Source organism: Rhipicephalus sanguineus, chromosome 5 (assembly GCF_013339695.2).
Source record: "Rhipicephalus sanguineus isolate Rsan-2018 chromosome 5, BIME_Rsan_1.4, whole genome shotgun sequence".
Classification (NCBI taxonomy): domain Eukaryota; kingdom Metazoa; phylum Arthropoda; class Arachnida; order Ixodida; family Ixodidae; genus Rhipicephalus; species Rhipicephalus sanguineus.
The window spans coordinates 67,642,946-67,658,288 of NC_051180.1; the positions used below are offsets into that span (position 1 = coordinate 67,642,946).

Genomic DNA, 15,343 nt, shown 5'->3' on the forward strand with positions numbered 1-15,343 from the left:
TAAACATGCACAAAAAAAAACTAACTAGGTCTTCACCCTCGTTCCCTTTTGCACATCTTCCGGGAAGACGGAGGTACGTTCGGATATTCAGAGAAATATGCGAACTATTCAAGAAATTGGGAGCTATAACAAAGAGCCCCAGCGACAACTCTGTCACCGGACCAGAGGCCACCGAGTCATGAGAATAAACATTGCATAGGCGTGCGCAAGGGGGGAGGGGGAGGGGGGCAGCCGGAGGACCTTAGGATAGGGGGGGGGGGTGGAAAGTCTGCCCCACACATTGATTTAATAGGGATGGGGGTGCCGCAATGAACCTTGGTCCCCCCTGAAGGGGAACCCTGCGCACGCCTATGTTGTGTTGTGGATAAATAGCAAACATCTAAAGAAACAAAAAATGAAGAAGACCGTATATCGGCATACCGGCACCATTAATCTGATTTCAGAGACCTGAAAAACGCGAAATATCCCGGGCAACCTAACAGCGTATAATACAACAAACAGCTTAAGGGTCCAAGAGAAAAAAATTAGCTTTCGCTTTTAGCTCATTCCGTGATCTATGCACGTTTCTTTAATATTTTTTTGCATTGGTGTTCACGCTTTCGCCTGCTGTATGTTTTTCTATCCCTTTTCATTACAATGTTTCGTTTTGTAGCTTTTTTTCTGTATCCGTGTTCCACGGTGCCCAGCATAAACTCGGAGGCACGACAAATTGCGCCATGTAAATTCAACCGTAATGAATCAGCAAGGACAAGGCTGCGAGAAGTCAGAACGGGGCCGAAGGTGAAAGATGGAGCGCAGAATGTAGGGAGTGCCAGATGGCTGCTCATTTATCTCCGACCTCCTGTTCTTTTCTCGTGTACGAAAATTTTGCAGTGGCTTAGCTCGGCTATGCCAGGATAACGTAGCGTTAGCAAATGTTCAGCTAATTATTCTTAACTTTCCTAATTGTCTAGGATTTGCATGATTATCATGCTCACTGCTACTGCAATAACACACACATGGCATACGTATTATGTGGCACATGTATATTTATTTTGCCAGGCAACTACTTCGGGATCCGGTGAGTTAAGCTTCTCCGCTCTTCTGCGCCGTTGAGCAGCATTTGCGCTCTCCTTCTCCATGGCTATACCACACTGGCAAACGCCAGTCAGAGGCGCTATCAAGCGGTTCCAGCGCAGTGTCAGACGGCGACTGCACAGCGAAGGCGAACAGCTGCGCGCGCCGGCGCCAATACGTCTGCCAAGGCTACGGCGTCACTCCTCTGGCGAGTCGCGCGCGGCGGTGGCGGAGTGCGCGGGAGTTGCCGGCTCCGGTGCGTGACATCACTGATCCTCGCGCATGCGCAGCACGGCTCTTGAGGATCCACGCGAAACTGGCTCAGCAAGGCCCGTGTAGCTAACGGTACAAAAAAAAAAATCAGCAGAGCACTTTCTCTGTAGCTCTGCGCGTGAGACTCGTAGAAAGCGACTTCCTGCCCCGCAGGGCTTCCTCCGGGTGGTTCGCAGCGCACCGCTTCCCGGCGATCGTCTCACTTTCGATAATCATGACGGTGACGATGATGATGATGGTGATGATGTCCAATAACGGTGGCGATCAGGGCCCGTATATTGTTATGCTAATGTTATGTGTTATGTTATGTATTGTCAGATATATTAATGTGTTTTGGTGCTTCTCGCGCTTGGCCAGTGGTCAGAGTGAAGTTCCATCCACGTTATCAACGGGATCAGCCGGTCGTGAGTGGTGCACGATAAGAACTGGATAAAATAAGCCATAAAGCGCGACGAGGATAAGCTGCAACAAGGCTGAAAGTTGGGCAAGTTGGTTGTACTCCATGATTGAACGGATTGATTTGTGCGTGTATCAGTGAACCATCGGTGATGCTGCGTGATTATGAATTTCAATTTTTAGATATGTGCATGTGACATTGATTTCGTAAAAACTTCATTTGTGCGCGTTTTTATGTTGTTTTTGTGATGGTTCGCAGCGTCCTTCAATTTGCTGATGCGGGAATCTTGTCGGTGTTTTTGGCTTATATTATGCTGTTCCTCGAATAAAAAGAAATGGTTCTGAGTCAGCTGTACGTTCTTGTGGTCCCTCTCTTTTTTAGTAGGAGTGACAGTTGGGCTAGTTGGTATGGATTCATTTTTACGAAATGGCGCCACGAAGTGTGTAGCCACGTGTGGGTACATATTTATGTTCCGCGCATGTGAATAAAAGTTCAGTTGAGAGTTCGACGCTTTTGTTTCGTGTGCTCCTTCGTGTTTTTGTCTCACTTCGTGGCGCCGTTTCGTAGGTACGTGACATGTAATTGACATGTCTCGCTTGAAGACAACGACGATAAAGTGCGCGCGCGACTAGACTGGCGCTGTGGCACGAGCGTCATTCTGGTGTAGAACGTTAGCCATATGTGACTCCAACGCCTAAGCTGCGCTTTTTGAAGTGTTCATGTTTCCTTGCATAAAATAAATCGTCGTACAGCCATAAGTGGCTGTACAGACGTAACAGTTGGCGACCAGGAAGACTCTGAACTCACCGGCACTTCACCGACGTCAAGGAACGGAACGAGATGGCGACGCCTGACTTTGGTCGGCTACCCGAATTCAGCGGCAGCTCCGGCTCCTGGAGATCCTGGTATGGGAGGCTACAGTTCTTCTTCGAGGCTAACGACATTACGGACGCTTCCAAGAAACGTGCTCATCTGCTAACGTTATGCGGGGAACAGACTTACGACGTCGTCTGCGCCCTCGTTCAACCCAAGCAGCCCAACCAAGTGAGCTACGATGACATAGTAGAGATGCTCAAGGCGCACTTTGAGCCACAACCGTCTGAGGTCTTCTGCAGGGCACGCTTACAACGTCGTGACCAACGGCATGACGAAACGGTCAGTGATTACGTAACAGCGCTCAAGAAGCTAGCAGCAGATTGCAATTTTGGAACAAGCGTAGACGCTGCGGCGAATCCAACAATGCTGCCTCTTGATGTAATGCTGCGTGATCGTTTCGTTTGCGGTCTTCGGAACGAGCAGGTCCAGCAACGGCTGTTCGCAGAAAAGGACTTGACATTCAAGAGAGCCTTTGACATTGCACTGCGAGCTGAAAACGCCGTCGAAGATCAGAAAAACGTGAAAACGGAATTCAAAAAGATTCACGAAGCCTGCACAAGTATCGGCAAGACAGAAAATCAACGTCACTCGAGTGCACCTGCCCAAAAGAAGAAACAACACTGTTGGCGTTGTGACGCGCAGCATAGTCCGGACACTTGCAAGTTTCAGACAGCTTCCTGCAACTACTGCAAGAAACGCGGACACATTGAAAAGGCCTGCCTGAAAAAGCGGAAAGAGGCAAGAACAAACAAGAACAACAACATCGAATTTCCCCGACAAGGAACTTCGAAAGTGGCCTCAGCACCAGTCACGACTCCAAAGGATTCACCAGACGCGGCACTTTACGAGCTCAACACCTTAATCGACGCGTCCAGCACGCAGAAGGTCATGACTCAACTACGCATACATGGAAAGACCTTGGAGTTGAAGTCGACTCGGGTGCAGCTTGCACACTCATCAGTGAGGCCACGTTCAAAGCTACGTGGACAGATGACCCACCACAGCTTCAAACGGACAACATTCTCCTACGCACATGGTCAGGCCAGTCCCTCCGAGTTCTCGGATGTGCAACGGTGGATGTAGAGCACAAGAACAAGAATTTCACACTACCGCTTGTTGTCATCAAAGGAGCAGGTTGTAACCTCCTCGGACGAAACTGGTTTCCTCATCTCGGTATACAGAACACGGGCATCAATGACGTATCGGACGACAAACTTGTTTCGAAGCTTCTAGACAAGTACCAGTCTATGTTCGACGAGGACATCTCAGGACACGTCGGTCCTGCGGTACAATTTGAACTCGTGGAAGGAGCGAAACCAAAGTTCCTAAAAGCACGACCAGTTCCTTTCGCGCTGCGGTCAGCTGTAGAAGCTGAATTGGATCGACTGCAAAGTCAAGGCATAATCGAGCCTGCGCAGCATTCGGATTGGGCAACGCCTCTCGTACTTGTTCGAAAGAAAAACGGCTCGTTGCGATTATGCGGCGACTACCGTTGCACAGTGAACCAGGTATCGAAGAAGGCAGACTACCCACTTCCAACAACAGATGAAGTCCTTAGCCACTTGAGGGGAGGCAAGGTGTTCAGCACCCTGGATTTGGCACAAGCTTACCAGCAACTTCACGTAACGCCAGAGACAGCAGAGATACTGACCCTGAACACGCTGAAAGGGCTTTACAAGGTCAAACGATTGCCTTTCGGAATCTCTGCAGCTCCAGCCATTTTTCAACGCTTTATGGAGACTATGCTTTCTGGCATCCCAGGCGTTTGCGCATACCTAGATGACGTGATCATCAGTGGAAAGGACGCCACGGAACACGCTGAGAGACTGGAAGAAGTTCTGAAGAGGCTGCGCAATTGCAACCTTCGTCTCGGCTAAAACAAGTGCTGCTTTGCAGTGCGAGAAGTTTCTTTTCTGGGACACCGAATTGACGAGACAGGGGTCCATACCAACGAAGAGAAAGTTCGAGCAATAACGGAGGCTCCAGCACCAAACTGCAAGCAAGCACTTCAATCATTCCTAGGAATGCTGGCTTTCTACGACAGGTTCTTAAAGAACAGGGCAACAATTGCCAGCTGTCTCTACCAGCTTCTTCAGAAAGACGCCACGTGGAGATGGGAGACCAAGCATCAAGAAGCATTCGATAAACTGAAGAGATTGCTTCTCAGTCAGACCGTACTGGCACACTACGACGAACAGAAGGAGCTTCTCGTCTCATGCGACGCTTCACCATACGGCATAGGAACTGTTCTGTCTCAACGTGATGACCAGAATAGAGAGGCGCCAATCGCTTTCGCATCTCGGACGCTAGGGACAGCGGAACGCAATTATGCTCAGTTGGACAGAGAAGGCCTTGCCGTAGTGTTTGCTGCACACAAGTTCCACAAGTATATTGCGGGAAGAAAGGTGACTTTCGTCACGGACCATCAACCGCTTCTCGGCATACTGGGTCCAGGGAAGCCAACGGCTCAAGTCCTCTCACCACGGATGACCAGATGGTGCATCAAGTTGTCGGCGTATGACTACAACATCGTCTACAGGCATGGCAAGAACCATCAAAACGCGGACGCGTTGAGCCGATTGCCACTACCAGAACGTCTCGATGAACCCTGGCCACCAGGCGACGTACTATTGTTCGAAGCTTTGTCGAGACCTCCGTTCACTGCTACAGAGATAGCACGTCTGACACAAGAAGACAGCATCCTGCAGGGGTTGTACAAGGCAGTGCAGGATGGCACAGTGGAGAAACTCACTGGAGATGAGTTCGCTCCTTACCGACGACGAGCGACCGCACTAGCATTTCATCGCGAGTGCCTCACGCTTGGATCACGGGTGATCATACCGAGCTCAGCACGATCCCACGTTCTGGCACTTCTGCACGCTGGTCACCGAGGCATGGTAGCCATGAAGAAGTGCGCAAGGAGCTACGTATGGTGGCCCGGAATCGACAAGGTGATCGAAGAAACGGTGCGACAGTACCGTGAATGCCTCTCAACGCAGAAGAGCCCACCCAAAGCTCCTATTCCCTCCTGGGACCGCCCCAAGACACCATGGCACACGGTGCACGTTGACTTCGCGGGGCCACTACTCGGGCGCACCTACTTGGTTGTTGTGGATGCACACACAAAGTGGGTGGAAGTCCGGCACGTGACGCAAGCAACATCCGCGGTTGTCATCGATGTGCTACGAAGCATCTTTGCTACGTTTGGCATTCCCCGAAAGGTCGTCTCCGACAACGGAAAAGCCTTTATTTCCAACGAGATAAGGCAGTTCTATACGGCAAATGGCATACAGGCTACAACATCACCAGCTTACCATCCTGCCACAAACGGCCAGGCAGAACGCTATGTGGCAGAGCTGAAAAGAGCACTCCTGAGAGATACAGACAAGTCCATACAGTGCCGACTTGCAAGATTCCTGTATCGGCAGCACACAACCATTCACACTGCGACAGGAATGTCTCCGGCGAGAGCGATGTTTGGACGAGAGCTTCTATGTCCTCTCGATCTTCTAAAGCGGCAGACGGATATACCAATTCCTGAGAGTGAGGAGACATTGAAGAAATCCCGTCGTTTCGCAGTAGGAGAGAAAGTGCTCATCCGACAGTTTTTGAAAAAGCCAGATTGGATTGAAGGCGAAATATTGCGCCGCGTCGGACCACGATCCTGGCTTGTAAAAAGCAACCACGGAAAGGTTCGGCGTCACCTCAACCATATGAGGAAAACGAGCCAGACCGGACACACAACTCAATCACCGACAGATTGGAGCGTAGCAGATGATTTCTCGGACACAACGTCAGAAGAGACGCCGTCGAGTTCTGCTGATCAACGGCCTGACTCGCTCAACATGCAAGACAAGACTCCCTCGCAACCGTCGACCTCGACGTCACAAGCAGGAACCACCCGGCAACTGCGACCACCAGAGGTTCGGCGGCCTCCAGACCGCTATGGAGACTTCGTCTAAGGGGGAAGAATTGACATGTCTCGCTTGAAGACAACGACGATAAAGTGCGCGCGCGACTAGACTGGCGCTGTGGCACGAGCGTCATTCTGGTGTAGAACGTTAGCCATATGTGACTCCAACGCCTAAGCTGCGCTTTTTGAAGTGTTCATGTTTCCTTGCATAAAATAAATCGTCGTACAGCCATAAGTGGCTGTACAGACGTAACAGTACGAACCCTCTCTTTTTTGTCTGTGTGTGGGTGCATTTCTGTTCAATCATAAAGTATCGCTAATAGCGGCCCAGTCGTTACAGCCTGTTGGTTACATTCATTCATTACTGCATGTATTGCAGTCTTGCAGTCTGACTTTACTTAAGTTTATTAATTTATTTATTTATTTATTTATTTATTTACTTATTTATTATTTATTTATTTATTTATTTATTTATTTATATTCTTTTTCTATGCAAGCTGCCGTTTTTATTATGTACTGTGATCTATGCTTGCCCCGACGCTTGCTCTTTCAATATCATCCCTGCTTGATTTCCACCAGCATGCTAAACGTCACTTGCTTTTATCAACCACTGACTTTTTAACGCTTCTATTTACGTTTGAAACCCACAACCTCCGAACTATGCTCGCCGAGAACGGGTCTTGCTGGATGAGTTGAGTGGAATAACCTTTATTTGTCCAACGGTTCTTATTTGTGCCGGGGCTAGGCTGGCAGGGATCCACTGTTCGAGGAACATCTTCCGAGCTCCTCGGCGACGGCCCTGGCCCGCTGGACGGCCCACTCCTGGTCTTCGGGGGCCTCGCTGAGTAGGGCAGCTTGCCATCGCTCAGCGAGGCGTCCCGCTTCCAGGCGTCGGGTTCCAGCCAGGCGTCGGGTGCAGCGCGGGCCACAGGCGGAGTAGGTGGTAGTGGTTGGTAAAAGTGCCCGTCTGCAGCCGCCTGAGGTCGCCTGTCCAACCGCGCGTGGGGTTGCAGATATTTCTTCCGGTCTTTCTTTCCCACAGTACCCAAGCACATCTCGGTACGTGGCCGGGAACGCTTCTGCATAGCAGTCGGCCTACCTCTGTTCCCTTGCTCCTTCCGCCACGACTTCGGTTGCCGCAACAGCGGAGGCGATGGTGGTGGCAATAGCGGCGGCGCGGGTCTCGGTGGCCTACGCCGCCGTTCTTCCGCCGGTGTCCCTCACAACAACAACGGCGGCGGCTGCTCCATGGGTGACCGCGTCGCGGCGAGGTGGGCGCGCTCGTTGTGGTTGGGCGGGGTGCCGGCGGGTCTTCATTCAGTGGCATTGTTGCTGTTACTTTTACGGCGGTTGTTGTTGATACCTGCAATGTCCCCCATGTGCGCGGGTAACCACTTGAGGGCCTTGTCCATAACCGTGCCTGACCCGAAGCTCCCGGCACTGGCGTTGAGCATGCGCGCCACCATTTCGCATACCCTGTCATTGGTGTAGTTCCGGATCGCTGATTTGGAGTCACTGATAAATCAAGGTGAATATACTGGCATTCCATTGTGATGTGTTGAGTAGTTTCTCGATTTTTCCTTGTTTCAGACACATTCCTCTTCCTGTGGTAAATACTTACTTGCATCACGTCATCATCGGCTAGTGGTAGAAACGACCGAAGAAGAAACTTTGAACGCGCCTTTGCATTAGAAGCTTTGAAGCGACAATGATAGCAGCCCGTCAGGGCCACTCTTCTTTGTTTCAACACTCTGATCGCTTTTTAAAGACGATAGTCTTTCTTGGGGAATTTAAACGCAGAAATTTTGGTCTGTCTTTCTGTCTATCTGTTTGTCGGCACGTCACCCGATTCAGCCAACCGGCCAAAGTTGAACCACTTGCTTACCGCCCACCCATCTTGAACTGGTACGGCTGTTCATACTTGTGAACGTTGTCGATCAAAAAGTAAATATTATGCCTATCTGAGGCGTAACTTCATTAGGTAAGTATTAGGTGGTGTGTTCCTTTAATAGAAAACACATAGATACGCAATTTTAAAGACCTTGATGGTATGCGTTTAACGTTGAGACAGTAACGCGTTTATTAAAAGATTGCCACAGCTGAAGCGATCAGCGGTCCAAGCCGAGCAAGCGCGAGCGCCAACAACAACCGTCTTCGTCTTCTTCTTTCGCAGGCGTTCTTGTCTGCGCCCAACCATGTTACAAATCACTCCCCCGCGGAAAAGGAGCCATCCTTGCGACCTAAGGAACAGGTACAACTGGTGGGTCATAATGCGGCTTCAGTCGATCGACGTGAACAGTCTCGCGGCCGCGACGACGGCGGTCCGTAGATGATTGAACAGGCTCAAACATATAGTGAACTGGGGATGCTTGACGTAGGACGCGGTAGGGGCCTTCGTACTTCGGCAGTAGCTTTGTAGAAAGGCCAGAAACGGAGGAGGGAACGCGAAGCCACACCAACGTTCCAGGCGAATACGACTGAGGAGGCAGGTTTTCGTCGTGACGGTCCTTATGGCCCTACTCGTCCTACAATGTTACAACCCTAGTTTCTTAAGGCGCGCTGAAAATGCGACTGCGCTGAAACTTGTCTTCCTCCGTGCCCTCTGCACAAGCTCATGTTGTGTTTCGGTTGCGGTTCAGTATTGCATCGTACGAATGACAGGGGGCGCCGCTCTGGCATTCCTGTTTTACGCAGGCGACGTGTAAGTAAGAGAGTTTGTGGAGAGTACTCGTTGAGTGCGGACGTTTCTTCTCCTTCGGCGCATCGCGCCAAACAGCGTGTTCGGGCTGGCCGGCCTCCCCACCGGTCGCGTTGGTCACCGCCGGTATTCGCCTGCCGCTGCGCCGGCACTACCAGCCCGCAACACAGCACTCATGTTTCCCGACGTATTGCCAGATGGCGTCCATATCTCACGCAGCGCCTCTTCTATCGTCTTTAGACGACATTTGCAGCGAAGCACGCAGATACGCGGCCAATTTTTTTCCCCATATTCTACTGAGAGAGAGAGAGAGCGGTGGTGAATCCGTGTCGCAGTAACTGCTACCGTCCGTCACTTTTTTTTTCGGTCACGGCTCTGTGGAATTTTGGCTTCACTGGTTCATTGTCATCCCGATGACAATGCCATACCAACGTTCTCTTGTCAATGCGTTTGTAAGCGTTATGTTGCATTGGAAGGAACAGAGCGCAGTAGAAGACTGCGACAAGGAAGGTGGACACACACGCAGTGTCTTCCTTATCCCCGTCTTCTAGAGCGCTGTATTCGTCCAATGTTTTGCCAAAACGCCCAAGCCTGTACACTCAGTTTGTTTACCCCTTTCGCGAAAAGCACTTCTTTCTCATGTGTAATTACCTGAAACGAGCGTCTAAAGGTCCCATAATAAAAACTGGTACATTTCCATACGTGATAAAGGGCGCACTATCCAGGAAAAACAACATATGCCTTGTCTACCCAATACCCAATGCATGTACCTACAGGGACTTGGGATAAAAGCCAATGAGTTTGAATGCATAGTATGTAACGTACCCCATGCCGTTAGCGGCGGCGCAGATCTCGGTGGCATGCGCCGCTGTTCTACCGTCGGGGTCCCTCAAAACAACGGCGGCTGCTCCCTGGGTGACCGCGCCGTGGCGGTTAAATTGCCTCGCGGCGAGGTGGGCGCGCTTGTTGTGGTTGGGCGGGAACCATACGTGCCGTGATTCATTCACCCAAAGCATATATGAGTACAGTCGAGTTCTTATGTACTCACGATGGTTGATATATTGTGGATAGAGGTTATGGTCGGTATACTGTACTCTTGTTGTTTTTTTTTAGTGGCATGCGTTATATATGACAATATACATGCTTTAAATTGGATTTATATAGCTTCAGATGAAATTTTTTAATATTGTTACGCGTGTTATTGTCTTGCCTAATATTGTTATTGTCTAAGCTTATGCACCCTATCAGTGTCATTGATAACGACAGGTCTAATAAACAGCAGTTTAAGTTTAATAGATAAGGTAGCCGCATTACAAAACAAAAATCAAGCAGATGGAAATAAGTGTGCGCGTCAAGTAATAGTACAGTACTCACGGATCGAAATGCGACATCATTTTTTAAAAATGAAAGGGCCGCTATGAGCAATTTATCGTGATAACCGGGTCATGCCGCTGCAAATATAAAGGCGATGTGGCATTTTATGTAAGTGCTGGAGTCAATATTATGCCAATGGGACGAGAACTATAGACACCGGGAAGGAAAGTACGTGCATTACTTAGCCCTAAATTTTCGAGTTTCAATCCGTGAGTACCGTGCCATAGAATAAGTCGCTCTTCATATAAAATAATACAATTGTTCCACAGTGGATGAGCGGGAATGGGAGCTGGGGGGCGGTAGGGGGGGTTCTATATTTCCGCGCTCAGCCCACTAGTACTAATATTACCCTTACACAGTGCAAAGTGGAACAAAGAGATACTTCAAATGGGCCAACACGAGCATCATTTGACATGTAGCAAAGCATCGTTGCTGATGTAGTCAGGTAACCGTCAGCACCTTGTTACTGAAGTGGAATCACAGCTAGTGCGGCGTGAGTTTTCGAGAGTTTCCTTTACTCACATCACGTACGGAATCCTTCTAAGCTAACACTGCTATGACCAGCGGAACTTAGAACGAAAGACAAAAAGAAGGCGTACAAGGGCGTCACTTCGTCCTTGTCTCTCTTCTTTTTGCTCATCGTTTGAAATTCTATTGCTCAAACCTGTGTTAGCTATGAGCCAACTAGCTCCGGCGAATAGCGTTTTGTCCTAAGCGTTACTGAATCCTTTGAGTCAAAACTTCTGACGCCCACAGAGCTTGTACCTTTTCTGTTGGAATATCACTGCGAAGCAAACCGAATTGACTCATATTTTGGCTGAATTCAACAAAAAGAACGATAAGTTAATTCTACGAACGTAACTGCTTGTCATTTGCTTGAGGTCATTTTGAACACCTGTCGCCCACCTCGATGAAGAATCGTTCTTCTACGAAGGCAGTTCTACAGTAATCCTGCCCTATCGGATTGTGCGAATGCTCTGAACAATAAGACAAAGGACAAAGCCCCACTTTCGAAATGGAGCTAACAGCGGTCTTTCTGTTTCTGTATTACAGCGTCTGCAAAAACTTTCTTGGTTTAGCTTCGAACGTTTCTTTGAGAGCGACTGGTTGGTTAACTTTCTGCGCAAACAGGAGAAAATATATATTTTTGAAGTAATGGGTCCGTACGCTTCGGTAAGCGTGAAGTGGTAACCAGTAAGAATAGCGAGCGAGGGAAATATTCTATACTTGTATAACATCGACATTTTTACGGTAAGCTACCGTATGGCAGCGTGACGGTATATACGCAGACAATAACTTTAGGTTACGCTTTCCAGTTTTCTGTTTAACCCATTTCGCTCAGTGGGTATTGCGACACGACGGCCAAAATTAAACGCTGCTCGGTTTATAGCTCAGGCAGCCGCTCTCTGATGCAAGCAAAAAAAGAGAGGTATAGCGGCGGCGAAAGACAGTGCTGAGAAAGACAAACGGTGGGCGGACGCAATTAAAGAGGATTAGATGACACAAGGGCGCCGCTCTGGGTTCTCTCTCACTAGGAATGAAAAAAAAGAAAAAAGAGGAAGGGGATGAGGGGGGGAGGAGACGAGGGAAGTCGGGGGGCGGAGGTTTTATAAGGAGACCGTAACTCGACCCAATCTTCATTCCGCTGGAAAGGCTTGCGAGTATCTATGGCAGCGGCGGCAGTGCCACGCGGGCTTGAAATACGCTCAATGCTTGCTCGCCTCGTACCTTCCTTTCTTCAGCCCAGCCTTTCTTCTTTTGTTGTTTTCTTCATTTCCTCACCTGCGAAGGCCCCGCTTTTCATTTACCCCAACTATACTTGCCCTATCTTCCTGTCGCCGACCCCTGCCCTCCCCCCCCTCACCGCGCTACACTTTATTCTTACTTTGCTGCCAGCTGTTTTGACCTTTATTTCGCTCTAGGGCGCGCTGCGCTTCACCGGCTTTCGTGTCCGGCTCATTCCAGCTTTCTTTTATTTATGTTTTTATCTTATTCTTTCCTTACTTTCCTGCCATCTCTTTGACTTCGTGCCGCCGCGTATCTCGCGACTCCGTCTCCGTCTGCGCATGCTCCCGAACCCTGAAGCTAGGTTCACCCACGATACTGTGGAAACAGTTCTGAGAGAGAGAGAGAGAGAAGAGAAAGAGAGAAAGGAAGAGGAGCAAAGAACGTCCCCTCATCACACACCGGAAAAGTCAACAGGGCCGTCATTAAGTTGAGCAAACCGACGGTGAATCTGTGCCCATCGTGCGGCGGGCTTCCAGCGGCTTTCTGTGTACACAACTGTCGTGCCGGCACGCCTTCGCGCAAGAACAGCTCGCTGAAACTCTAGATTTGAATTCTGCTTGGTCGGTAGCGGGAGTCGGGGCATGCGTTCCGCGATTAGCGGTGGCTTCCGGCGCTATGATGCGGCCTTCACCGAGGATTATTTTGCGGATGTAGAATGCGCTTGTTTTTCATTTACCTGTTTTCTTTTATGTGTTTTTCATTTACCTGTTTTCTTTTATCCCGCACAGCTTCAGCTTATTTATGAGTCCACCAAACGCCGCAACAGTGTCGGATAATCTGCCGCTTATGTGCATGGTTCTCTGAGAGTTATTTGGTCCAGGCACCTGCTTCTTTCTTTCTTTCTTTCTTTCTTTCTTTCTTTCTTTCTTTCTTTCTTTCTTTCTTTCTTTCTTTCTTTCTTTCTTTCTTTCTTTCTTTCTTTCTTTCTTTCTTTCTTTCTTTCTTTCTTTCTTTCTTTTGAAAGTTTGTCATGTCGAGCTACCGCAAGATTTCACGTCATGAGGCAGGGTTTTGGGGAACTGCGGCCGCTAACCACTTACAAAATTGTCTAGTCTACAATGAACCGAATGTTGGTCCGGCATTACTCGATATCCGTAGTTTGTGCGTCGTTCCATGAAAGATGAACCTTTCACCATCCTTCGTATTTTGCTTTAAATAACTTCATTTCCGATTTTTTGTAGTACCCGGCTGCAACCCATGAAGTGCGCCTTTTAAAGGGGGACAAGCCATGTGCTATTGTATGTTTGTAATATTAATCTCAAAGTGACCTTTCGTAAAAACTAAAAGAATTAGTTCCGCAATTAGTACTGCAACTTTAACTTGCTGTAAAAAAGTTATGGTAAAATTCTTCCAACGAAGGTAACCTTTCGCGTGATTTCGCAGTGCGGTGAGCAGAAGATTACTGATTCGTAGGCCATGATTCGGGATTTGTTCTTCTACTCCCTACGTAATGTCAAAGTGTGGGGCAGCTTTCATCTTGTCCAACGCTTGTCGATGCTAACATGACAAACTACACACCAGCGCAAGCTTCACTGCACGTACCTGTTCGCGCAAATGCAGAACGAATGCTAGCGGAGAAAGCGCCAACAATTAGACGTCCTTTTTCACTAACGGGCTGTTATCGCTACGGCCTGGCTACGACACCATAACTAAAATTGACTGCCTCTGTTCCTGCATGCAAACACCGCTAACTGAACTGGCAGTCCGTAAGTAGCCGTGCTAAATGCTGTCCAAATGTGACAGTTCAAATAATGCTGCGGCTTCACATTTCCAATCGGGAATAAAAGCGTCTGAGCGAAGTGTGCACTCATGAGTGGTCGTTCCGACTCTCCTTCTCAGCCCACGCCTTCGGACCCCGCAGGACACAGGTTTAACGTATCGCATTAAAGGCGCACTGCGTAGTCTCTGTAGCATGAAAAGATAATGAGGAGAAGCTGTATAAAAATGTCCCGCCTTCTTTAAGTGTCGTCCACCTCACCTATTGCGTGTGGCTCATAAGAACGTAGCTAACAGACCCATTAGAAGCAACTAAATGCTTTTTCGTTAAATCAACTTGTTCTTGTCGAGCGATTATCATAAGAGTGAATGAGTTTCACACACTCGGTCGCTTTCCTTATGAATGTTGGATAAGCAGGCTGTGAGAAATGTCATTTTTGAAGCGAATGTTCGCATTTTCTCACAAAACCTCTTAGATGTAAATCTGCCTGCAAGGCATGTTGTTACGCAACATACGCATACTAGCGATCATCCGTTACACTTCGTCGTTCGTGCCTATTTGCGCCATTTTGTCCGAAGCCTTTCACTTTTTTATACATGCATAATCACTCCGCAAATAACGGCAAAAATCGCAAAGATATTCACTGAAATATATGAAGGCGCCAGCCGTAATGGTCCTAGTGCTAGACACAGCAGCGCTGTTCCCTTTGTCTTGTTATTATAAATAAGTCCTGTTAGGTAGGCAGAACATTTTTCTTTAGTTGTTTGATGGAATGTATAAAATTACGTCGCGAAATTTGTGTTGCTACGTACCGAGTCACCTTGCAAATCGCAATTATGAATTGTTTAGAGGGGATCGTAAGAATTACATCGCGCTTGGAAGAAGACGGTAAAATGCTGGCGAATGTGCAGAATGTGAAGATATAAGGAGAACGAAAGCTCACTTTCAATAGAGAAGCACATAGGCGTTCAGCTCTCTATGTATTAGTTATGAAACACTCAAAAGATGCGCGTGATGGCAAGAGTCGCACCGTCGGTAATCTGGTAGTTCCTTGGCTTAAGCAAAAGCTATGTTGCGAAACACAGGCTGACCCACATATTAAACAAAAATACTATATCCTTATAGTCAATGTCCACAGCCTCAACAGTCTTATGTCAGAACCCACAGGTTTCTTGGCGCAATCATTGACCTAGACCTCTGTTGGAGGCCGCAGGTGGTCTGCATGAAGCAGTACCTGACAGTAATTTCCCA

At 48.6% G+C, this 15,343-nt stretch overlaps 1 protein-coding gene across 1 annotated transcript; it reads left to right on the forward strand.

Moving 5' to 3' along the window:
- Nucleotides 1-4,626: 4,626 nt before the first annotated feature.
- LOC119394700 (uncharacterized protein K02A2.6-like) lies at nucleotides 4,627-6,564 on the forward strand. The gene has a single exon (XM_037662011.1). The coding sequence runs from the start codon at nucleotides 4,627-4,629 to the stop codon at nucleotides 6,562-6,564; it is 1,938 nt and encodes a 645-aa protein (XP_037517939.1).
- Nucleotides 6,565-15,343: the final 8,779 nt, after the last annotated feature.